A 27,074-nucleotide genomic window follows, 5' to 3' on the forward strand; every position below is an offset into this window, starting at 1 on the left:
CTATTGTATACTGACCACCATGACTGCAGTTGACAGGTTATCAGTGTTGTTTGCGCAGCTCATGCACTCTCTTGGTTGTGAAGAGAGTATATTTTATGCGTTCCTTTTCAATAAACCTTCACTTGCTTGTCAGCACCTGTCTCATCTTCTCTCTTGTCCCTGTTGCTGCGCTGTTTTCTTCAAGTATCCTTCTTCCCTTCTTTGGTCATGCAACGTTGCACTGGAAAACAACAAATTTAAAGTACTGTCAACATTTGCCTGAACAATTTAGCACGTCTAAAATATACTTGTCTTCTGGTAGCCTCCAGCTGCTCACGATGATGGTCTCTTCTAATTCATGATGTGACAAGCAAAGCTGCATCCCTGCAAAAAAAAGAAAGAACCAAAAATTTCCTAATATAAGCATCTTGGTGGGCACACGTCTAATAACAAATCTTTTACAATCCTCAATGAACACAGACATTGGACAGCTCTGTACAAAGAACTTATGTCCAGTTATTTGGCTCAAACCAAAATAGTGAGAAAAAAATCCGCCCTTCCCTGGCAGCGCGAGCATATTTTAACAGCCTGAGCAACAAATTGTTCTGAAAGTGGCTAAAAAATGCATTCATTACATAAAAGACATCGACTATTCATGCCACCTAAAATTCCTCAAAAGCAAGGAAATAATGTACAAACAAAAATTCCCATTCCCGCACCTCACAGCAATGGCCAGTGCTGCTGTCTCGCTTGAATCCTGCCTTACAAGCGGACCTACTGGTGTCAGCCATGGGGACGGCCATTCAATTGGTTAAACCCACAAGGGCGTTTGTAGATGAAGGCGTAGCCGGCTAGAGGTGGTTGCACATCACTCCCTTTGTCTTCCCTCAATTGTGCCATGGCGGGTGGCCGACAAAGTAAACCGAGCGGAGAGGGCAGGCCCAGCCTATAGTATTTTTCAGCCTCACTGCTGTGCACAATTTGAAAGGCATAGTTGCTAACGGCCGATTATTCCTGGGCTACATAAGCTAGATCACAAACTGATGATGGGTGCAGGGGTCAAGTAGATGCAGCTAGCACAGGAAAGGGCTAATTTGGGGAATATGGGAGAGGCTGTCGCCCTGCTGCGAGTATAGTCCGGCTGATGAGCAGGAAGGATGATTGAATACCAATGAATATTTCACTTTTCTTACCCTTGGTGCAAATCGCTGCACAGTCCCATAAATGTTGGTTATAAGAGTATACATCTGATTAAGAATGAGAGGGCAAAGACTAAACTACTGGCATGATGCAGCAGCGTCAGTGTTAAGTGAAATAATAAATTCTGGTTCCTTGCTTAAAATGTCGCTGGATCTATGCTATCTTCCAGTAGAATGCATGAGAACTGGTGTAACGCCCTCGCACAAAGTGCCGACGTTAAGGAACATGCACAACATGTTCTTTCAGATAACGAAAAATTCCAAAGTGGTGGTAATGACCATCGCTCATCACTGCTGGATCACTATGCCTCTGCGTCTTTAGTAATTTTCTAGAATCCGTGGGTAACTCTGGATGGTATGGCTTCAGCACTTTAAGCAGGGAATGCAGGCGAGAAGCAGGCAATTGTCTATTAATTGTCCACACGCGCAAGTCGTGCTCTAGACATTGAGTAGCGGAACCAGACTCAGGTGTCATCCTATCTTCATAAACCACCAACTCCTCATTGTCAGAAATCCGCGACAACTCTTACGTTGCACTTTCTATGTCAGGGATGCTGCTAGCGGTGCTAAAATCTGACAAGTGAGAACTGCGGCTTTCAACTGCGTCCTCGACCGGCGCTGATAAAGAGGATAAAATAACATTATGCGATGAAAAGGCATCTTGAAACTGTTCTGCTCCTGTTGCGCACAATCTGCTGCCATGACCATTATCAAGACTGACAACTGCCAAACAGGGTAGCATTTCGTGATGCGTACCCGCAAAAGCCGGCTCTCACCATCGTGGGTACCCTTGACGAAAACAGTTTTCTAGTTCGTCGTGAACAGCCTCTGCTGTTCTTCGGCGTCGTTGCCGAAAGGACACCTCGATTAGCGAACACTTCATTCGCTTCATGATACAACGAATGTAGCACTTTATCAAACTATCACGAAGGGCATGGGTAACATATATACACTACTGGCTTTGTGCCAACCAACACAGGTCACAGCACAACAATGCAAGTCTAGAAATCACTCACCATTGAGGTCATCCTCTGGGCAAGCCTTTGTTGTTTCAGCTGAATTCCAGTGAAACCACAACGAAACACAGCAGCGCGGGCACGACGACCGCCAAAAAACTGTACTAGAAGAACAAAAAAGTGAAAATCTTGCCATGACTGACGCTGACACGCGGGTTCTCGGACCAGCGCGCGCCGCAGGATTGGCTCTCGGCGCGGCCGCGAGTAGCCGCGGTTTGGATTTGGATTTGTGATAGTGATCTCCATGACCATTAGACTGCGGGGCGTCAGTGAAACCAGAACTAAATTTCTTCGGCAGTTTTAATTTTGTCTGCCTTTTAATTAAAAACAAAGTAATTCCAGCTGTTTAAAAATATTTCAGATTGAAATATATCTTTCTACCTTAGTGTCACCATTTGCATACACACCACATGCAACCTTGGACTCGAAGTAAAAATTAATAAACAAATTAATACTCTCACGGTGAGGGGAAGTGATCTGGTACCGGCTTTTCTATTTGGGCTTCAGAAATAGCCAGAGAGGGCAGACAATTAACCTATAGCATGAATGTTATAGCAATGCCATCGTATGTGGTTCAACATTCATTCATCATTTGACAATATTGCTGCAATGTGAAAAGACCACTTTAGAGCAACGTTATCAGCAAGCTGCTTGGTAATATTGCAGCAACATTATCTAATGTTGAAGAATGTTAGCGCAACATAGTACAACATTGTCAATGTTGTGGCACCGTTGCAGTAACATACTGTGCTACTAGGGAAGCAGCGAGGCTCTATGGTGAGGCAGCTATGACATATAATGTTCACCAGCTGCTGCACCTTTCTAAGGCTACGCGCATGTTTGGCCCATTATGGGGTGTGTCCACGTTTCCTTTTGAAGACGGGATTGGCCGTGCACTGCGGCTTGTGTCAGCAGCCAAGCTGGTGCCTATGCACGTCGCTGAACGGTGCATAATGCAGCAGTGCTATCGAAGCTTAGAAAGAAATTTGGAGCTCCCAGCTCATTTGGCTTTTGCCAAGAAAAATATTGGCGCTCAGCACACAAACAGCTACCAGACATTTGCTCTAGGTGTGCCACACCCTGTTCCTTCATTTCCCGAGCAGCTAAAAATGATTTTCAATTCACACTTTGGCTGCATTCCTCAGATGTCTAGGTACTTTCGAGCACAAATTGGCAGCATTATTATACACAGTGCAGATTATTTGACTCCAAAAAAGACCGGCTCTTGTTATGTTAAAATGGTAGACGGCTCATATTGTTATGTACTTGGAATTTATGAGATTGCAGGCTGTATATAATTTCACTCCCAAAGGCTTCTTGTTTCACCACTTGTATTTGATGTCCTACATATCATGCAGTGTCAGCACCCACCGGCTGATCAGTATAATTGTTTGCACTCCCTTGATGATGTGTCTCTGCAATGTGTTTTCTTTAGTATTAATAATGTTTCATACTTGTGTGAAGTGCCCAACCAGAAGGAAAGAGATTGATCTGGTAGCGATGTATGATGTGCAGTTCATGAAGGTAGTTTCAGTGTATTTTTATTTTTGTATTCCTTTAAGGTAGCTCTTCAGTGTGTTTAACTTTTTCAAACTTGTGGCCATGAAATTCATTGCAGTTAGCAGCAATTACACCAATCTTCAGATTGTGACGGGAGGTTGCTCCATATTGTCACATTGTCAAAAGTTCGTCGTCAGTTATAAATTCAGCACGGCCACAAGCGGCAGGCATTGTCTTCGACGACCGCCAAGGAAGCTTGTTGCTACACCGCTGCCGAGTCGTTCAGTTCTTTGTGGGTGTGAAAGAGCCCAACAGTGTTTTTTTTGGAAGCCGTTTTGCTGTCTACCTGACTGCCAAACTGCAGCCATCACAACTACGTGACAATATTACACTAATCTCAAAGTTTCTTTTATTCTTGGAACATTTATGCTTCAAAGTATTTAGTGCAAATAATGCAAGAGAGAACACATTGCCATGTATGCTGACAAAGTCTGTTGATGGGATTTATATGACATAAGTAGAGGCCGGCTTTTTAGGCACCAAGAAGGCATGTTTTAGGCGCCAAAAATAGGTGGTTAAAATTTGATTTTAACCACCTTTAATTTGATTTGATAAAAAGAAAAATAGGCACTATAAACTGCATCAAAATTGCACTTATCAGATCCGAACATCAGCACGCAATATCTGCCATAAAGTAAAAACAGCCGGAATGATTTGAGATCTTAACCATTTTGTGCGAACCTTAGAAGAACTCTTTTTAAAGCTGTCGTGAAGCTTTTCGTACAACACGCATGCTTCAGCAGAGCAAAAGAGATGGTTACAAAGCCTTTTAAAATGCGTTGGCATACCTGGAAACAAACAATTTGCTTGTCGTGCACAATAGTAAAACAAGAGGCCATGCATTTAGCAATTGACGCAAATGTGAATTTAAAGCATCCGACATGTGTTCAGAGTCATCCTCATGCCTATTGAAAAATCTCGTATGATTTCATACGTGTCTCATATGAATTCATATGTGCCTCGTATGAATTCATATGTGCCTCGTATGAATTCATATGTGCCTCATATGAATTCATACGCACTGCATACGAGGTGATATGTGTGTAAATATGTGGCATACGAGATGCATATGTCCTGCATACGAGGCCATATATGTGCATATGCGCTGCATACGAGGTCATATGTGTGCATATGTGTCTCTCTCGTATCACTTCGTATGTATGCATACGAGTCATATGGGCCTTATATGAGTGCACACTCGGAGCATATGAGCCATACGTGTACATATGCTGCATACGAGCTCATGTGCCGAACTTTGTGTATGAATTCATACGTGGCACACTTCTGCAAATCGACGTGATCTCACATCAGTTTGTGTATGTCTTGCATCAACTTGCGTCTTCCCGCCATGACGGCCAGCGCACATGGCTTTGATGTCGGGATGCTGATCATATGTCAGGTTTAATACCGGCCATGGCAGCCTTATTTCAATGGACACATACGAAATACAAAAATACCCATGTGCTAGTTGTGCAATGTCAGGACATGTTACAAAGCAGAAATATGATCTAAACTGTCCACTCACTGTCCATGTGTCGCTTCTCAAAATTAAAACCTACATTTTGCAATTTTCTTTTTGAACTCGCGTCACCCTTGTATGAAATGTTTAAATTGGCATATCGGTCGAGTAGTTCATTTGAATTGTCTTTCTTATGAGCCTGAAGTGTCACATTCATGATGTTGTACTCATGGACAAAAATTTACAGGATGCGATTCGCAAAAAGAAATACTATTTCTGCATGGCCTTGCTAACGAGTCAGCTAGCGTTCCAGGAAACGGAACACACATTCCCCCCCATAATTCGCTGCTCTTCACTGACGTGCGTAGTAATGTTTTTTTCCACGAACCCGCAAACTTTTCTCCAGGACTGTATATATATGCACGAAACTTACTCAAAAAGAAGCTGCCAAGCTCTAAAACAACGAACTATGAAATAAACAGTGTTCTGCAGCATAACATGGCTCACACAGCTGTAATATGCACAATGTACATTCACATGATACTGCATGTTTCATTGTCAAACACCTGTGCCCATGCCAACTTTACAATAACATTTCGATCTAACAAAAAAAAAAGCTTGGAGAATGCGATATATATACAGAGGGAGAGCAGCTACACTAACTTGCATCCTGGCTACAATGGCCACCAGTATCAAACTAACTAATGTGCAACAGTTAAACCTGCACATCTGGAAGACATAACTGCACAAAATCACAGAGATTCATGAAATTGCAAGTACGGTATGCCTATACATTGTGCATAATTCAAGGATGGTGACCACTTAGAAACCATGAGATGCAGTAAAGTCACAAAAAGTTATTTGAGTGTACCACTTAACAATACCACTAGATATTTGAGAGCTTGAAAGCACGCCTGCAAGAGTCCATGGTAATTCGACAGCTTGAGCTTCAAACTTTAGTTTCTGGCAGTGACATGTATATCTGTCATGCTATCGATGCAATTTTTAGGACCAAATGTGTAATCTAACATTTTTTCGGTAAATTGCTGTCCCAAATGCAGATCCAGACAACAATAAAATGTAGCATTATAACCACAACCTTTTGAATGAAGACCCTTTTTAATTGACAAAATTATTTCCTTATCTTTATTGAAGATTCAAAATGAGGTATATAGAGAGTGCTGAAGTGAGGGATGGTGCATAGCATCAGGTCAGACTGGAAATTTCAGAAGATTAACATACGGTATTATTTTACACTGTGAAAGCACTCAAAGCACAGCAACAGAATAAAAGTTTCCCATGGCATGGTCAAAGGAAATCACCACCAACGGTAAAATTCTCCAGCCGAGAAAGCTCATGCAATATTGCAAGCACATCAAGGCGTGACACAAAAAAGGTAAGTAAAAAACATGCACTAATATGCCCCAGAACTCCAAAGTAATGGCAAATGACCTCTTGCTCTACAAATAGACAGACACAAAATAATTTAAAAACTGAACTCCTTTTACATTCGTTCTTTCACAAAGCCATAACTATACACCTCAGCTTAGTGTTCCCGGAGACCGTGATGGGGTCCGATTGATGAGATTGGGCGAGGGACCGATAAAGCGAGCCTGTTACTTAAGCCGCCATGTTTTATTCTTTCATAGTGGCCAACAGAGTAATAACATTCGGCTAGATACCGATTACAAACACTACACTACCCTCCTCGGGGAAAGTTAAATGGATGTGCACACACACTGTCACAGTTCACTGTAGAGAGGTCTCTCACTGGCAAACAGTCACAAAGTCAGGTCTCAAAGTCAGAGAGATGACGTGGAGGTCTTCTGTTTCTCTGTGGATAGCGCCGTGTTGGAGACCTCTGGTGCAATGCAGGTGGTGTAGGCGGGTGCAATATAGGAAGTGCAGGCTGGTTCACTACAGGTGGTGGATATATGATGTCATCGCAGTGGAGCGGTGTTGTGGCTGATGCTTGTTTGAGGCCGGAGACATCTTTGAAAAAACTTGAGTTGCGCGTTATTACTCTGTTTCCTCTCGATGCCTTGATTTGTGATCCATGAATGCTTACAATTGTATAAGGGTCTGGATCATAGTATGGAGTGAACTTGTCACGTCTCTCTTGCTTGCACAAGACTCGTTGACCGATACAAAAGCGATGTGGTTGAATATGTCTTCATGCGTCAGCATGATGTTTGTTGTATGCCTTTTTCTCGAGCACGTTTGTTTTCAACCTTGTTAAGTCTTCATTGTGCGAAGGAGCTTCAGTGTAGCACGGGAGAAGATTCCTCATTGGTCTGCCAAACAGCAGTTCATATGGTGATCTTCCTGTTGTAAGGTGTTTGGAAGATCTATATGACATCAGGAAAGTGTCAAGCTCTGCTTTCCAATCTGTGTTCTCAAGCTGACTTGTGTGAACATGCTTTTTCAATGTTCTCGTGAACAGTTCAGCTTCACCGTTAGCTTGAGGCCACAAAGGTGTGATCCGATGATGTTGAAATCCTAACTCTTTCGAGAGTGCAGCAAACTCTCTGCCTTGGAATGGTGGTTCATTGTCAGTTTTTACCTGTGCAGGGATTCCGAACTGGCAAAACTCTCGTCGCAGCAAGGGAAGAACATCGTTTGCACTTGTGGAATGTGTGACTTGTACAACTGGGTATCGCGAGAAGTCATCTATTACCACCATAGCGTACTTTCCATCTGGGAACGGACCACAAAAGTCAACCGAAACTTCCTCCCAGGGACCATTGGGTGGTTCAGTGATGGCAAGTGGTTCTTGCTTTGCTTGGGGAACGACTGCTTGACATGGTAGGCAGTTTTTAATCAAAGTGTGCACTAGTTTATCCATGCCTGGAAACCAAACTTTTTCTCTCAGCATCTGTTTTGTTTTGACGATCCCTTGATGACCCTTGTGGGCTAGCAGCACTGCTTGCTTCTGCAGGCTAGTGGGAAGAACTAGGCGCGTTCCTCGAAGGACGATGCCCTCAGGTGTTGTTGTTAGTTCATTCTTTATGGATGCAAATGGCTTCAGTTCAACTGAGACCCAGCTGCTAGGTGTCGGGTGCTGGATAGCACTGACAAGTAATTGTAACTGCCGGTCTGCTTTAGTTGCTTCAGCCACTTCCTGAACTGAGACGGCATTTGGGATGCTGTGGCACTGGATGAAGTTAACATACTCGTTGGGTACTTTGTCGATGCGGGCATGTATTTTTATCTCAGGAAGCGGATGCCTGGAAAGGTAATCGGAAGGGTTGCTACTTCCCGCGGTGTGCTGTACATCAAACTTGTACTGTTGAATGCGTAGAGCGAGGCTTTCAATGCGGGCAGATGGTGATGATCTTGGGTTTCCCAGTATGCTCACTAATGGCTTGTGATCAGTCAGCAAAAGAAAGTGAATTCCACAAAGATAAAGGTGAAAGTGTTCCATTGCCCATACAGCTGCGAGCATTTCACGTTCTATTTGGGAGTAGCGGCTTTCAACAGGTGTGAGCACTCTACTTGCATAGGCTATCACTGCAATGTGTTCACCGACACGTTGTGTGAGGATAGCACCCATTCCATGTGGACTTGCATCTACGACCAGTTCTGTCGGTTTCGATGGGTCAAAGTAAGCAAGGGTGGATGCATCTGACATGGCTTGTTTTAAGCTCTCAAAAGCATTCTGCTGTTGTTCTGTCCACTCCCATGCAACATTCTTCAATGTCAGTTCACGTAATGGCTGTGTGAGATCGGCTAGATTTCTCAGGAATCTGCCTGAATAGCTGATCATGCCTAGCAAGCTCTTCACTTCTTGCGGTGACTCTGGTGTTTTGATTTGTAGGAAGGCTGCTATCTTCATGGGATCAGGACGAATGCCGTCAGCTGAGAAAATAAGTCCAAAGAAGTTCAGTTCTCGTTGATGAAAGTGACACTTTTTCTCGTTAAGTGTCAGTCCAGCTTCTCGAAGTCGCTGCAGAACTACTTTCAATGAGGCGTCATGCTCTGGTTTTGTTTGTCCAAAAACAAGGATGTTGTCACTAACATTCAGGACATTGGGGATGCCATTGAGCACTTGGCGGATGGTGTTTTGAAAGATTTCAGCCGCACTGCTGATGCCAAAGTTGAGACGTTTGTAGCGAAACAAGCCAACATGCGTTGAGAAAGTTGTGAGCTGCCTTGAAGAAGTGTCAAGTTCCAACTGATGATATCCATTCTTCAGGTCAAGGTTGGAGAATACTGTTGCTCCATTCAAGGCAACAATGATGTCATCCACTGTTGCACACAAATGTCGTTCACTCTGAATGGCACTGTTCACAACACGCATGTCAATGAAGATTCGAATTTCGTCAGGCTGATGTGGTTTCGGCACAATAACACAGGGGACACCCATGGTGTAGGTCCGATGGCTGGCTCTATGATGTCTTCTGACAGGAGGCGTTTAAGTTCTTTTTCTGTGGCATCACGTAAGGCAAACGGAATACGCCTGTGAGGTTGTGCAACAGGTGGGACTGTGTCGTTCACAAAAAGGTGGATGTGCTGATTTTTGAGTTTTCCAACTCCACTAAACAATTTGGGGAATGCTTCCACGATTGACTTGTCACCTGGATTGTCAGAAACTTGGTACGTGATCTGGACAAGCCTCAGGTTGATTGCTGCTGTGAAGCTTAGGAATGGTGCACAGTTTCCTGGAATGACAAAAATGTCGTCTTCAGTGCACTTATCTTTGTATCGCATTGTAACAGACACTTTGCCCAAAAGTTGAAGTGGAGACGTTGATTTGTATGGGAACACTCTGATGGATGTTTCTTGGAGATTCACATTTAGGCGACAGCTCTTGAAGTCATTTTCACCAACAATTGACACTGTAGCACCTGTGTCAATTACGAAAGTGACTGGCACATTGTTGACAGTGACAACAGCCTTTGGAGATGAACTTGCTTGAGGGGAAGTCATGGCAACAAAAACGTACTCGTCGCTGCTTGGACTGGTGTCACAGGTGGCTGCAGGCTCTGTAGTACTTGAACTCTTCTTACTGCAGGCTAACAGTGTGTTTGAGTCATTGTCATAGTCCACTGCATGTACTGTTCTCCTGGTTGAGTGACAGAACCGTGCTAAATGACCAACCTTGTTACATGCCTTGCAAGTCTTGCCCCATGCAGCACAACTGGATCGACCGCCTAGGTGAGGCCACTTGCCGCCACAGTTGCGACAATCTGCTGACGAGACACGAGATCGCTGCGGTGTGTAGGCCTGCCGTGGCATCTGTCATTCATTTCTTTGGTGTTGGCCATGGTGTTGTCCTTCCTTGTGCACTGCGAACACCGCCGCGTTGTTATCGACGTGCTTTTCGATTTCAGACGCATCCCGTTCGACATCCTCGAGCATTCTTCCTTGCTTAAGTAAGTCCGGTAACGTGAGGGAATGAAGCATGGCATACTTTTGGAGGCGAGAAGACGTTGTGGCGAGAATGATTTGGTTCTCGACTTCAGAGTCGACGTTTTCGAAGTTACAGTGGCGAGAAAGCTGCCGGAGGCGCGCGTAGAAGGCGTCCAGTGACTCACCAACGTTTTGCTGAGCTTGGCGAAATTTGTAGATAGCAAATGTTGAGTTCACTCGCGGCGCAAAATAAGCATTCAGTTTCGCTCGAGCGGCATCGTATTCCGGCGTCGATGTACTACTCTGCGTGGTTTGGGTCGTGCTTGTAGCCGTTGCAACTTGCGCAGCACTGTAGGGGAGCGAGCGATATATGTCGTATACTTCGTCACCGACGTAGTGCAGGAGGAGCGCCTTCTTGCGTGCATCTGCCGAGATATCGCAAGCTAAAAGAAAGTTTTCGAACCTTTCTATCCACTTCGTCCGTTCGTGACCAATATTGTTGTCGTCGGTAGCGCGAAGGTCAAAACTCGGGAAGGCAGGGAGCACATGTGCCATGGCTACGATTGCCGGTAGCCGCTTGTTGCTGATGGGTGATTGGACGGACTGACTCTTGATGTAGTGGTACTCACATGAGATAAAAGAGCACTTCTGACATCATCTTAGTGTTCTCGGAGACTGTGATGGGGTCCGATTGATGAGATTGGGCGGGGGACCGATAAAGCGAGCCTGTTACTTAAGCCGCCATGTTTTATTCTTTCATAGTGGCCAACAGAGTAGTAACATTCGGCTAGATACCGATTACAAACACTACACTCCGCCTACCTTGCTTTGGACTGAACATTAAAATAAGTATGCAGCAATCGCCTCACATTCCCCTAACAACTCCTGACATTTTGCTGCAGCTCTCTCATGGAAACAAACATATAATATATTAACAAATGCAAGTTTACCTTAACAGGTTGGCCTTTAAAAATGAAAACAAGCAAAAAAACAACTGTCACATGAGAAGTCAAAGAGCACATAAGCCAAAAGGCCATCTTTCGAAAGCATTTACTGCTCGGGCTAACATAATGATAACACACTAAGAAGTTGGAAGTACGTCAAATTCTGATGCATGTAAACTGCACTCCAGATTTAACCAAAGTTCGAGGTGCCATCTGCGACAAAAAACCACCAAAACACCAATTAGCTGACCTAAAAACTGTCTCTTGATGATATGTGTTCAAAAGTTCTTTAGGAATGAAGTGCACTGTTCTGCAAAGTCGCAGAGAAATGGTTCAACAGAGCAGACTTTTGTCAAAGGAGCTTTCAAGAAAGCCACAGCATTATGGTATCTGCCAGATATGTCACACCTCTGTATAATTCTCATGTATAATTCTCATACTGCTAAAATAGACAATTTTCTAAAATTACAACACAAATGTTGTCATTGCGCAAGATACACCTTTGTATACCATCAGCAGCATTAATAAGTCCTTTTTCAATGCTGACGAGGCTTTATGATGGGGCAGAGCATGAAGTCAACAAAAATACTTTTTTGCTAACAGACTATTGCAACACCTTCTATTGCCTATCATATTGTTACAGGTTCTATTTACAAATGCTATTTACAAGACAGGTCGACCAGAGCCTGGTGCGCCAGCGGCAGGATACTGGAGTTCCTCTTTTTCTTCCAGTGTGCCCACACCTTCTTTGTTCCTCAGGGCCCATGCGTAGCACGTGACATTTCTCCGTTCGCAGACGAAACACTCTGGGCCAGTCAATCAATCTGGGTCCCGAGAGTGGCAGGGCTTTAGCCGTGCGACATGCACGACTTGGGTTTTCCTTGAGCGGCGTCCTTGCGTTGATCGGGGAGAGATGACATAGTTGAGGTCATTGAGGCGAGCAACAACAATGAATGGGCCTGTGTAGTGGGACAGCTGCTTTTGTGATAAACCATGCTTGCGTAGAGGCGTCCACAACCATACAACGTCACCGGGCAGGTAGCAGACATCCTTGCACCGGTGGTCATAACGCTGCTTAGAGCGATCCTGCGATGCCAAGGTGCGTATCCGGGCAATCCGACGGGCTTCTTCAGCGCGACATAGAGTGTTGGCAGTGTTGGCAATAGAAGGCTCGGTGTCGAGAGAGAAAGGTAACATGCTGTCGAGGGAGCTTCGAGGCGGACGGGCATCAAGAAGGAAGAATGGGCTTTAACCAGTTATTTCATGCCTCGACGTGTTATAGGCGTATGTAATGAAGGGAAGCATGTCATCCCATTTCTAATGGCGGGAATCGACATACATGGCAAGCATGTTCTTAAGTGTCTGATTGGTACGTTCAACCAGTCCATTTGTCTGGGGGTGGTACGGCGTCGAGTGGCGAAAATGGCATGAACAAAGATGCAGAAGCTCTTCCACAACATCTGCCGTAAACTGGCGACCGCAGTCACTGATAACAACTCGAGGAGATCCATGCCGGAGGATGACAGCATGAAGAAGAAAGAGTGAGACTTCAGCAACGGTGGGGCAAGGTAGGACGGCGGTTTCACAGTAACGGGTGAGGTGATCAACGCACACGATGGCCCAGCGGTTACCGTTGGACGAGCGGGGAAACGGGCCGAGCAGATGGAGACCAACTTGTTCATACGGTGTGCTTGGAGGTGGCACAGGATGCAGGCGTCCAGGCGAAGAAGTTGTGGGAAGCTTGAACCACTGACACTGCATGCAGGTGGCCACGTAGCGCTGAACCATGTGACGCATTTTTGGCCAGTAAAAACGTTCTTTGATGCGGTTAAGGGTCCTGGCAAACCCCAAGTGCCAAGCCGTGACGTCATCATGCATTGCGTGCAGAACAGAGGAGTACAGAGTAGCCGGAACGATGAGGAGAAAGCGCTCACCTCCAGGCGAGTAATTCGTTCTATAGAGTAAACCATCGCGAATACAGAAAGGGCTTGCCGATGTCGGGTCACGGGCTTCGGCAAAAATTGGTGCCAAGTGCTGATCCTTGCGTTGTTCTGTCTGGAAAGTGCCATGATCTGGAAACTCTTGGGAAACGGCAGCGAGATAGTCGTCGAAGTTTTCTTCATCGGAAGTAGTAACCGTGAGCGGCAGCCGCGAGAGGCAATCTGCGTCGGCGTGTTGGCGGCCACTTTTGTAAGACACTTTGAAGTTAAACTCTTGGAGGCGTAAAGCCCAGTGGGCCAACCGACCGCAGGGGTCGCGTAGATTCACAAGCCAGCACAGAGAATGATGGTCTGTGACGACTGTAAAAGCACGTCCATAAAGATACGAACGAAACCATTGTACGCCAAAAACAACTGCGAGACACTTTTGCTCTGTTACAGTGTAATTACGTTCCGACTTGCTGTGGGTGCGACTTGCATAAGCGACGTGCTGATTGCCCTGATGGCGTTGGATAAGCACAGCACCCTCGCCGATGCCGCTATCGTCACTGTGGAGTTCAGTGGGTGCTGTGGGGCAGAAATGCCGCAATATTGGCCGCGAGGTGAGGAGAAACTTGAGCTGCTGAAATGCGGAGTCGCATTCGGGAGTCCAGTGGAAAGGAGCGTCTTTCTGCAGGAGACTTGTAAGCGGGTAGGCTAAATCAGAAAACTTGAGAACGAAACGCCGAAAATATGAGCAAAGTCCTAGGAAACTCCTGAGCTCTTTCACTGATTTGGGCTTTTTGACACTGCTTATTTGACACTGCTTACAGCTTCAACCTTCTGCGGGTCGGGCCTGACGCCATCCTTGTCAACGAGATGACCAAGCACAGTAATTTGGCGTTCACCGAAGCGACACTTCTTGGAGTTCAGCACGAGGCCCGCTCTCTCTATGCAGTCTAGGACAATAGCTAAGCGGCTGTTATGTTCGGCGAAGGTCCTTCCAAAAATAACAACATCGTCCAGATAACACATGCAAACTTGCCACTTCAGGCCACGTAAAAGCGTATCCATAAATCGTTCAAAAGTGGCAGGAGCGTTGCAAAGGCCGAATGGCATAACATTAAAGTCATACAACCCGTCAGGTGTCACGAATGCCGTCTTCTCTTTGTCTTGTGGGTGCATCGGGATCTGCCAGTATCCAGACCGTAGATCCACCGAGGAAAAGTAGGAGGCTGAGTGGAGGCAGTCAATGGCATCAACAACGCGTGGTAGCGGATAAACATCCTTCTTTGCGACAGTGTTCAGCCAGCGGTAGTCGATACAATATCACCAAGTGCCATCTTTCTTTTTGACGAGCATCACTGGAGCAGCCCACGGGCTTGAAGATTCCTGAATGATGCCGCGGTGCAACATGTCACGGACTTGTTCATCGATTATCTGACGTTCAGAAGGCGAGACGCGGTATGGCTTCTGTCGAATCGGTTGTGCAGATCCAGTATTGATCATGTGATGGGTACGGGAAGCTGGAATCGGCGGTGGTTGGTCGCGACCGAGTCAAACACGTCCGCATGCTTCATAAGAACTACTAGTACCTGGCGGTCGCTAGTGGGTAGGGATTTGTTGACCATGGCTAGAAATTGAGAGTCGCTCAGATCGCGGCGTCTAGTTGGACAAGACACGTTGTCAGTGATCGCGGCAACTGGTACAGAAAAACGTTCTTCGAAGCCAGCAAGTTTTAAACCACATGGCAATACTGCAGGTTCGTTGGAATGATTGACAGTCCAAAGAGTGGCATGGCCCTTGGTCACATGGACGATGCTGCGGGGTACTAGCACACTTTTCTTTGCACAGTTAAGAGAACAAGGTTCCACCACAGCATCGAAGGCATCAGAAATCGTGCTTGAGGACACAACGGGAACGAATATAGCAGACATTGCTGGAACGACGGTATCTTCAGAGACTGAAAACACTTCAACCACTGGCGAGTCTTCTATGAGAGCTGACCGAAGGCCAGGACTTAATGATATGCCACCACTACGGAAGTTGAGAGTAGCGCCGCACTGGTGCAAAAAGTCAATACCGAAGATGATGTCACGCGTAGAACGAGGGAGCACCGTGAATTCAGTTCGGAACATGTGGCCAGCGATCACTACATTCACAAAACAAACACCAATCAGAACCAATGATTCTCCCCCTACACCCCGGAATATAACAGCACGATCCCAAGCGCACATTATTTTACGACCCAGACGGTTCTTGAAAGTAGAACTCATCACTGACACTGTGGTACCAGTGTCCACTAAGGCCATGACGCAAATACCGTCCACTAAAACTTCAAGGCGGTTCTGTAACATAACAATGGGCAGAGGAATTGGCACTATCGATGATCCGGCGACCGCACCTCCATCGACCGCACAGGCTAGTTTCCCAGTGACGGTGGGGAACGACGTTGGGTAGAAGGCGAGCAGCGACAGCGGTGCGGAGGTGGACTCTGACTTCGGTCAGAGGCAGGGGAATCGTTCCGTGGTGGCGCGTAACTGGATGGGCGCTGAGACGATGTGAAGACACGGTCATGAACAGGCGCATTGAAACCCGGGCGAGGGTACAACCATTGGCGCTGGGAGCGGGAAAACTGGCCCCAGCGACGGCAGAATCTAGAGATGTGACCGATCAGATCACAGCGGTAACAAAGTGGTGAGTCGCAGGGGCACTCGGGATAACACTCCTCGTAGCCAGTGTCGAAGCGGCCAGCGTACTCCGGCTGCCGCAGGTGGCGTTGCGGAAGAGCTGGCGCACTGGGGCTGGGGCGGGTGATCCGGGGAGCGTCGCTGTAATCAATGCGAGTAGCACTGGTAGGGGCCGGACTGGACAAACTTCAAGGGGAGGAGCGGTAGGCGGGAGCTGCCTGCAGAGAACAGCTCTCATACGGGACTTCACTGCGGCGCCCAAGATCTTGATTCAACAGGATAGTTAAGCGGGCGAGTTGGTGATACATTATGCAAAAAAACAGCGCTTGTCCCCAGTCTTGTCCCCGTTTGTTCGCGCTGTTTTTTTGCATAAGATCTTGATGCCGGGAGAGTTCATCACGCACAATTTTACGAATGACGTCAGGGAGAGTCGCAGCATTCACAGGCTCGTGGAAATCCACGCTGGCGACGGTGATGACGTTAGGCAGGCGACCGAACTTGGGAGTAATTCGACGCAGCTTTAGAGCTTCAAAGGTGCGGCAGTGCTTGATGATATCCGTGGGCGAGTGTAAATTTTCTTTACTGATAAGACAGCTGTAGACGTCCTCTACGATGCCCTTAAAGAGATGGCCAATGCGATCTTCGTCGTACATACCGGGATTAACGACTTTGGACAGCTTCAAGACCTCTGCTATGTAAGTCATGCAGGTCTCTCCAGGCACTTGCGTTCTCTGAAGCAAAGACTGCTCAGCGCATTTTCGTTTGACAACGGTATCTCCAAAGCAGCTGCGGAGCTCTTCCATGAAGTGGTCCCAACTCGTTATCGACGCCTCATGGTTTTCGAACCAAGTTAGCACGGTGCCATCGAGAAAGAAAGCGACATTGGCCAGCTGAAGAGTGGCATCCCAGCCGTTGTATTTGCTCACCCGCTTGTAATTGGTGAACCAATCATCCACGTTTTCGCCAGCGTTCCCGGAAAACGTCCGCGGCTCACGGTAGTGCTGCCAAGCGGGCGTTGCTACTCCGGTCGGACATGCTTCGGCTTCCTTGGGCATTTGCACGGGCAACGGTGGCAATCCGGCGATTCTTCGGCTGCAGCGGTTGCGAGAGGGGTCCGTGGTGATCGACCCAGCACCTCCACCACACTGTTACAGGTTCTATTTACAAATACTATTTACAAGACAGGTCGACCAGAGCCTGGTGCGCGAGCGGCAGGATACTGGAGTTCCTCTTTTTCTTCCAGCGTGCGCACACCTTCTTTGTTCCTCAGGGCCCATGCGTAGCACGTGACAATATTTTTATAGAATTTAGTTGCTAACACATAGCATGATGCACTCTAGACAGCATGTGGTGCAAAACACTTAAATTGGCTCAGTGGTTACGGCGCTCAGCTGCTGGCCCGAAAGACGTGGGTTCGATCCCGGCCGCGGTGGCCGAATTTCGATGGAGGCGAAATTCTAGAGGCCCGTGTGCTGTGCGATGTCAGTGCACATTAAAGAACCCCAGGTAGTCGAAATTTCCGGAGCCCTCCACTACGGCATCCCTCCTAGCATGAGTTGCTTTGGGACGTTAAAACCCCAATGAACCAAAAAACTAAGCCAATTTAGGAACATAATTGAAACTTTTAGTCTGAAAAACGCACTTCATGAGTACAGTCATGTCTCGTTTGTACAATAGTGTCAGTTCCCAAGAAGACCTGCCCATAAATGCAATAACAAAATGGGAAGAAAAAATTTCACAATGAAAACGTTGCAGAAAAGGTCTGCTTCTCTGTATAGCAGCGTGCAGTGAACTATAAAGCAGAGAAGCCCTTCAGTACTCCAAATGCTTTATCCTGGTTGCTATTACCTTAAATATGCAGTGAAGCTAGTGGCGACTTAGTGTGGTGACTTGTCTCTTACTAGAATGGTCTTCATGCTGCGAATGAGCAATACAAGGCTCTACCCAGTCAGCTGACAGCTCCTGAATACCATTCAGTGTTGCAGAAGCTGTTGAACAGCTTCTTCCACAGTAGGTCATAATATATAGTAAATGAAACAGCACAAGAACCAGCACACTACCACTCTAATTCATTGAACCAAAACAAAAAAAGGCCGTCCCTAAGGCAGTTAGAATTTCACACTGCATTTCAAGGTGTCCAGCATTCAAAACAGATAGGTGAGGTCAAGCTTTTGTCCTAACCATCAATCAACACAGAATAAGAATAAGTAGGCCCCAATAGGCCTTGTGCATTTTCTCCATGTCCACCATCTAAACAGCAAGCTTCCACATAGATCAAGAAAGCAAAAATACATTTAAGAAGTTTGTTCCCCAGAAAAATTGTTCGTAACTAAATCTGTTGATATTAACACATGACTGTATTATGTATGCTACGCAAGGAGGGTGAAATTCAAATTTTTTTAGAGCAGTCAAGCAAAAGTCACTTTTTTTAGCAATGTTTCCTAGTAGGATAGTTGGTGCAAATACCTCTTTTTCAAAAACTACGTAAAAAGACAAACCAAAGACAGTGCAGCTTACACTGGGCTGTGTGTTTGTCTTTTCTTGTCTATTCGTTCTTGTATTTTCGTGCAGTTTTTGAAAGTAGTCCACAACACCAGCAGACTAGTCTCGCTCAATAATATTGCTGATTCGCAGCATGAAGACCATTCTAGTAAGAGACAAGTCACCACACTAAGTCATCACTAGCTTCACTGCATATTTAAGGTAATAGCAACCAGGATAAAGCATTTGGAGTACTGAAGGGCTTCTCTGCTTTATGGTTTACTGCACGCTGCTATACAGAGAAGCAGACCTTTTTCGCAAAGTTTTCATTGTCAAATTTTTTTCTTCACATTTTGTTATCGCATTTATGGGCAGGTCCCAGCAGCAGACTAGTCTCGTTCAATAAGATTTGGAATTTTGCAGAAGAAGTTTTCCTCACCACTGAAAGACAAAAGTATGCAAGGCTTAGACAACTCAAGAATATTCAAGGCAACAAGAGGATACTGTTGAGAAAAAAAACACTCTGTAATGTGAGGCGGCAACACAACTTCCGATTCTGCAGGAACAATTTTGCCACAAAGCAGAATAACATCGCCATTGCATGCCGACCTTTCATCAGTGATCTGAAATATGCGCTTTATAAAGAAACAGTCACCATTGTTTGATTCAAAACAGGTACTGTCCCCTCTGCAGCTTCGTTTGTACTCCTTACTGTGGAAAATGGTACCCCGATATGAAAACCTTAAATGCTCTTACATCTCAGGTACGCTACCTAGAAGGGATTCCAAACATGCTCTTTCAGGAGCAAGAATGGCAGGCACCTCTTTGGGTGTGCCAAACATGTATGCACCCCCTACATAATGGGCCTTGTCTACCTTCTTGTAAGCAATAAATTCTTCACTCAGAATTTTGCACTGCGCAGGGATTTCAGGCAGAGAAAGCAACAGCTGCAATTCTTGCGCCATAATCACCCGCTCTATGATCTGGTCAGGCACACCATTTGCAGCTGTTACTAGCTTCACAATATGGCCGTTCCCACTCTCAAAAACAAAAGCTGAGTGGGCCCACAATGGACCGAAGTTACGGGCAGCCTGCGCCAAGTGTGTCAGTTGGTGAACATTAAAACTCATGCAGTGTTCGCCATACAGTCCTGCAGCCCGGCTGACGAAACGCCGCAGGAGGTGATCTGAAACGAAGTAGCAGCATCCAGTTTTACATGTAGGTGCAGTCTCACATAAATAGGATTTGATTTACGCGAATACAAACACATTCAGTTGAAGCTGTTGTTTATACGCTAGATATCAATATAAAAAATTTCATAATTAATCTTGGCTGATTACGTAATTAGGTAGAATTTAAAGACAGTTAGATAGTATGATGACAAATATTTATCGCCCTCAGGCACCTGCATCATACCACTGTTTTTTTGTAGCCTTGGCTCAAGTCACATAAAGCGCTCTGTATAAAATAGGAATGACAAAAAAATTACAATTTAAACATTTCAGGCAGGAGAGTTTAGGCTTACCTGCTGTCACCCAGACTTCGCGCACTTTAACGTGGGAAGCTCCCAGACACCCTCAGAGCGTGTGGGGGTAGCGGTCTCGGACTCAAAGGAGATGCCCTCGACTCAGCGTGGCAGACTCAGCGGAGACCAGCCACCAAGTGACAAGAGGTTTTTGGGCGTTCGGTGCCCAGCTTTCGCTGGTCGCAAGCCAGAGAATGGGTCGGAGCCAAAGGTTTACAAAACAAAACAAGGTTTATATAGCAAAGAGACGATACAGAGGATTTCACAATCACTAGTACAAACATATACAAAGTGATTATCAAAACAATGCAACTCGGGCAAAGTTAAACTCGAGAGAGAATACAATACTAAGGCAATATTGCACCTAAAGTGCACTTATACACGAGGGAGAGGTAAACAAATAAAACACAATTTGTTCACCGGGCACTGCGGCAGTCCGACGACCAGAGTTCCACGACGATGCCGTCCCGCAGACTGGCGACCGTTGCCTCGTTGGTCCGATGCTGGCCGAGTGGTGTTTTCCCGGGAGTCGAACGGGCGCGCTTCGATGAAGCTTAAACGGCGGTCCGGCCTGACTGATAGCGGTCAACGCCCTTCTTTTATAGGCTCGCTCTCCCGTCTGTTCGTTGTACGCGCCAAAGTAGGCGCGCACATACACGCAGCATTTGCAGTGCTGTCTCCCTTCTCTCTTCTCACTGGCCGCGCGTCCCCATTGGTCAGAGTTAGGAGTCGTTTCGCGAAGGTTCCAGCGTGTTCTAGCGTGGCGCCGTCGTGGCGGCGTCGCCGACGCCCGAGTGCAGAGGAGGGGGACATGTCTTAGCGCACGCAAGGCTTCCCCCTCTTCCCTCCGTCAGCTGTAGAACCGACTCGCATGTTCGAGAATAATCGGCGGGGATGACTCATTTCCTCGGCGCACGCCGCGGCGGTGGAGAGAGAGGCACGCGCTCGGCAGGGGCTTTCCCTCTCCCCCGTCGGGCTCGCGCCGGCGAGACGTCGTGCGCGCGGCGGTTTTTCTTTGTTTGTTCCTAAAATGCGCCGAATTTTGTGACACCTGCATAGTTGATGGAAGGAGTGGAAAGTTGGTCACGCAGAAGGATGAAAATGGCCTCGCAGAGCAGAGCAAAATGTGTCACATACTTGGATGGTAGCACATCATGGCAGCAAGGTATGCAGTAAAACAGCAACCAATTTCGCCATTCATGTGCCTTCCAGAAATGTCTTTCCAGAAGTGTGCGAGGCAAGCGTGTGATGTGATGTGGTGGCCTAATGCTGAGGAGGCGCTTGTTGACAACGTTTATGGTAGCTGACCGCCCTGCAAACAAAGTTGAAAGGGCACAACTGCACTTAGGAGATAGCTCAAGGCATAGGTATGTGAAATACACATAACATATAGAAAGGCTGCTAGTGCTCACCTATGTAGTACCGCTCCCGGCAGTTGGACGATTCAAACCAGTAGTCGGTAAACTGCCTTGCAACACCGAGGAGTACACAGTGCATATACTCCACAGTATAGCACCACACGACGTCCAGGTATGCAAGAGCTGTAAAAGGTGATGGCCCTTTGAAACCATTCACTGACGTCTCCAGCTGTATGGCAAGGTTCATGTCTCTACGTGCGCTCCCTGCTGTCCTCTCTGTGGCAGGGGGATCTGTCTCAGCGTAGAGCCGCCGCCCTAAAAAACAAAGTTGAGTCAGGATTATATTTCAGAAAGCCTATCACAGAAAACTAAATTCACAACATATTTTAAGACAGATGGTGCCCTCAGACCTGAAAATATAGACTGTTGCAATGCTAAACGCGCACCATAAATGCTTCTCTCGGTTAAACCGCTAGCTTATTCATGTTGGAATTCGACACAGAGATGACAGACGAGTCTTGCTCTTTCAATAACAAGTTTGGATGTACTTTACTGATTTGATCATAATTATAATAATCTGCACCATTGCTGACCCATAACAAGCAGCTTTATCATAGTGCTGTGTTAAGTGGACATCCACTGTCATAAAAGTGAAGATTGTATGAATTAATGAGCATAACACATTACATGGACATCCGATATCTTGTGGAGTATATTAAATGGATTCAGAAAAGAACTAAACAACAGCAAAATATATTAATTATACATTTACTGTCCAGGTTTAATATGCATGCATTTTAACACATCCCTTGTTATTTCTTTGAACATCAATGTAATAACAATTATTGAATGTTGGCAAACAATGCCTTCAGTGAATATTAGTACGACTTTCTTACCATTTTCAAACTGTCCACAGCTGAGACACCAGGGGCAGCCAAAACGTCCATTAAATTGGACGTGGTTCCCAACAGACGCCCTAGCAGGGGCATCAACGCATATACATGCCAGGTATGCTTTTGATGACAATGACAAGGAGCCATGCCGCCACAGAATATCCCCAACACTTGTGAGGGCTTGCACAAATTTTCCCATGAAAAGAAGCATGTCTGGATGTTTTCGCCCAAACCACAGGCCAGCAAGAAAACAGTTATCATTGCGGTTAGGATGAGGAAGTTCATTGATGCAGAGTTGGATTGGCCAGATTGACGCATTTGTTGACTTGTACAGCGGACTTCCGTCAGTGTTCACTGTCAGCGTGAGGTCACTCCATCTCAGACATCCCTCTTGACGGAGTCAGGCACATTGCTGCGTTGCCGATGTCTGTCACGAGTCTGCCTCCTGCATTCATTTCATCTCTCAGCTTCGAAAGACTGGTGAAGAGCACATCGTTCACTCGTGCCATGACGTGGCAAAGCTGTTTTTTCAAGTCCAAGATAACGAAAAAGCTGCCCTTCTTCCTGGCATCGCGGATGGAAGTAGATGACTTGCAGATGTTGCAAGTAAATTTGCCATCATTAAGATCAAGGAGGGATGTACATACTTCACAAAAATAATGTGTGTTGATCATTGTTGCACACTTTGGTGCCCAGAGCTTTCGGAACAGGTATTTAGTGTGAGGCAAGCCTGACCGCTGGTAACCAAAGAGTGCATCAATCAACTTCAGCATGTCATTCACCGCTGACCAAGTCAGTCCATGTGCCACCACAAATGACATTATCAAAACAATCGCCTCTGCTAGAGTTGTTGTTGAGTTTGGCAACGTTTTGTGCCCAAAGTCCCTGACACACTGTGCCAACAGCTCGCAGTCATCAAATTGCGGTACAGTGCCATCTTGGACGTCTTCGTCGCCTTCTTCCTGCTCACTGTCTTCAGTGCTGCAGCTAAAGTCACTTTCAGTGTCTGCTGACAGCTCTGCTAGCCCAGAGGTTCCGAGCTGAGGCACTACGGGCTCGTTGCTGGCCACATCGCACACTGTTGGCTGCGTTGACGTGCCGGCCTCGCAAGACACGCCAGGCGCACTGTCCTGCAGTTGTTCATCGCAGGGTTCATCTTGCGGTGTGGGGACGAGATGAGGGGACGCTACTCCCGCGCTGGTCGGCGCGTCGGTCCGCTGCTTATTGGCCCACAACGTAGTGCGCGGAACAGCAAATGGCTGCGCTGAATCGATTAAGTACAGCTTACGACGCTTTGGCGCTGCCTCCTGCACTCCCTGGCTCATGATCGGCGAAGCTATGTCTCCCGAGCAGAGGCTGCAGTTACGAACTGGCGCGCGTACTCCCTCGCTAGTAGTGGAGCTTGCGGCAAATGGGGCGGACGTACGCGCTTCGTTTCAACTGTAAGTTTTCGGAATGTCAACTGGAAACATATGCGTACGCCGATAATCCAACACTTCCACAGCAGAAGACGAAAGAATGCCACGCATATGCCAATGCCCGTTGGGGAGGAGAGTCGTTGTTCTTCACCTCGTAGAATGGCGCATACCCGAACAGGGGGATCGGCATGGAGGAAGATGGGGATCGACCGAGAAGAGGGGTGCATAGAGAGTTTTTGTGGTGATTTTTTTTTCTTGGGGAAATGAATAAACTAATTAATTAACAGAAATAAAAGAATGCCGGGGAAGAGAAAAGTCAACAGAGAGCAAAAATACAAAAAAGAAACGGGAAATGCACAACGCACGCAGGAGATGGACTTCGTGAGATTTGTAGCAGAGGGATGAGAAACGGGAGGGATGAGAACGGGTGTTTTCTTCTTTCAAACGATGCGTTAGACTTTCGTATACACGGAGCGGAGGCTGCATTAAATGTAGCAGTGAATCAAAACTACATATCAGCGATTATATTAGTTTTTATAGTGGATCACATGAGAAATTCTAGAGGCCCGTGTACTGTGCGATGTCAGTGCACGTTAAAGAACCCCAGGTGGTCGAAATTTCCGGAGCCCTCCACTATGGCGTCTCTCATAGCCTTAGTCGCTTTGGGACGTTAAACCCCATAAACCAACCAACATGACCAAAACATCAGTTTGACGCCACAGTCGTCGTTCAGTCGATGAAACCGAAACAACATGAGAGAAAAATGCAGTTTTAAATTATTTAGCGGTTGTAGGCATATACCACCAGTTAATCCATGTATTCTAATGTCTAATGCATCGTTTGACAGAACACGCGAAATGAGATTTGGTGTCTGTAGTCCTTTAATGCATAAAATTGTTGGGCGTCTCTCAATCCAGGAGACCAATATGGCTTTTGCCGCTTCTCTTGCGCGGTTCACCAGCGATAGCTGGTCGTCCGAATGTGAGCTGGACAGCGCCGCCTCCCAGTCCTCAATTATTGTTGGGTTAATAGATAAATAGTGCTTCAGAATAATTATGTTCCTGCGCGAAGTTAGGGGACCCGGGGTAATGTTTCATCCGGGGAAGGCGTCCTAGCTTACATGTAAATCTTTCGCGCCGCCACCTGTAGGTACATGTCAAGAGTTGCTTTACGCGCCGTATATCTCGCGTTTCCCAAGCACTGCGGCAGCCAGTCTCGGTGTGAATGCAGCATGGATGAAGCTTGTGTATGGAATATGTAACGGGGCACACACCGAACCATGTCCATCCCGGGTTTACAATACAGTCGCGCGATCATCTCCTCCATCTTTCGCGCTGTTAGCTTCGAACGCAGCAATATTAACGCGCAAATAAAGAAAAATGCATTTCAGAGATAACACATTGGGGCTTCCACAAGAATATGGAATAAGAACAGGCACAACAGCATTATTACAGCCCGCAAAATAATCCTTGTGTTTTTTAGTTCTTGTCTGTTTATATACGCTTTGCAGATCTCTACCATTTTTCATGGGCAGAAACCGACGCCAATGCCAACATGTTGGCCAACTTTATTGGAATATGGAAATTCATAGACAACATGTGGTGAATTTTTTCGCTTTCAACAGGAGAGTAGTGTGAGGTTGCGAGTACATGGCATTCGCGTAGTTTTTTTTTTCTCCAGTTTTGCTTACGTTTCGTCTGCTCCTTCCGTCTATGTTGTTCGCGCACTGTGCTTCGAAAGAACACTGTGACGCATTCAATCTCACGAAGGTACAACCGTGAAAATCAGCGCACACCATCCACACTGCGTGTGGCATACCATGGGCATACCTATGCTGTCTGCTAGCGCAATCCAACAGCGAGGTGCGTTTTAGCCGCTGCGTCGGACAAGTCAAGCCAGGCTTATCTTTTGTGTCTTGCCATGGAGGACAAAAAAAAACTCGAGGCCCCTCGCCGTGCCCCTCGCTCTCCGAGCAGCATGCCAAAAAAGCAGCATTGTGTTATTCAATGCCAAAAAAGTCACATGCTTTCGCAAGGTCTACTGAGCGGCCAAGAAGGGGAGGAACAGGGGAGAGCTACCTTAAAAAAATGCAACATAGCCGCCTCTCCTGAGTTTTTTCTTCCTCCATGTGTCAGGTATTGCCCTCGTAGCGACGTGTGCTACAAGCAAAGTCAAACCAACAATGACTTCGTCATCACCCGCGTTCGCTTACGTAAAATATAAAGATGGCTTTAAGGCAATTGTGCACATTTCTTTAATAAAAAGCTACTCCCCGTCATCAGTCGACGACCTCGCGAAGGCGAAAAGTGTTTATTGGTGCAGCAGCGCTGACAAGGGGACAAACGAGGAAGGTTTTTATGAAGCGGACATTGTGGAGCTTGGCGGTGAGTCCTTCACTTCGGAAAGTTTGTGCAATGCCTTCACAATGACTCAGCTGCGTATATAGCGGCAAGCAGCGGCCGCTGCCCTCTAGATCGAACCGACTCCATGCGGGACTGCAGTCAAAAGCACTGCCGCTTACCGGTGTGCATGTACTGTCCATCTGAAACAGCTAGGTGACAAGGAGAAAATGTCCCTAAGCTAAGCAGTGTTGTCAAATAGAAGAGGCGTGTTAGTGCTCCGAAACTAGTGCTTACTTTGGAAGATTTTTAACGCCACTTCAGTTGCATACCTACCAAAGCGAACGGTACGCTGTACAGCCATCTCTGCCTCGACTCGAAATTGTGCTTAGCAGTGAGTGCAAACAGTCATTTGCACAACTCGCGAAGTCAGCTTCCGTGTGTGTAAAAGCCCCTCCATCATGGCAGCGCAATAAAAGCTGAGTGCAGTACTGTAAATTTACTGTACCTTGCCTGAGCGTGGTTGCTGCATGCACCTGCAGAGCTGCTGCTTTTCAGTCTCGCGCCTCCCCACATTGCCTTTATCAGCTCATATCAGAAGTGTGCAGGATGGATGTGTTGCGTTATTCTGCCTTCAGGACTTTCAACCGCTGCAGTGTATTACCGGCGGTCAGGACGCACCGCTTTGATACATGATTTTGCTTTGAAGAGAAGTTAACTTACGAGTTTTGCAAAGCGTTTGTAAAACTTTCCAAGAAGTGCTTTTCTAGCATACAGCTTTTGTCAAAGGTATGCAACCCGAGGGGTTTGCTTCTATTCCAAATAGCAGGACACTCTAGCGCTAATGTCCAAAGCTTCGGAGATGTGAGGATAAGAGTACCTGTCCGATTTAGAATGCAGGTGATGCAAAAGGAGGCACACTGCATGATGTACTTGCACTTT

The 27,074-nt window shown here is 46.5% G+C and overlaps 1 protein-coding gene and 1 pseudogene across 1 annotated transcript; both read right to left on the minus strand.

The window, feature by feature from the left end:
- Positions 1-10,454: 10,454 nt before the first annotated feature.
- On the minus strand, positions 10,455-11,203 carry LOC149326259 (uncharacterized). Its single transcript, XM_089564520.1, has one exon. It carries the CDS (start codon positions 11,118-11,120, stop codon positions 10,455-10,457), a length of 666 nt encoding a protein of 221 aa, XP_089420646.1. The 5' UTR covers positions 11,121-11,203.
- Positions 11,204-18,988: 7,785 nt separating this feature from the next.
- Positions 18,989-23,700, minus strand: LOC149326260 (uncharacterized; annotated as a pseudogene).
- Between the last annotated feature and the right edge of the window lie 3,374 nt (positions 23,701-27,074).

The sequence above is a fragment of the Amblyomma mixtum genome, chromosome 10 (genome assembly GCF_055824585.1).
Source record: "Amblyomma mixtum isolate Tamu chromosome 10, ASM5582458v1, whole genome shotgun sequence".
NCBI classification, from domain to species: Eukaryota; Metazoa; Arthropoda; class Arachnida; order Ixodida; family Ixodidae; genus Amblyomma; species Amblyomma mixtum.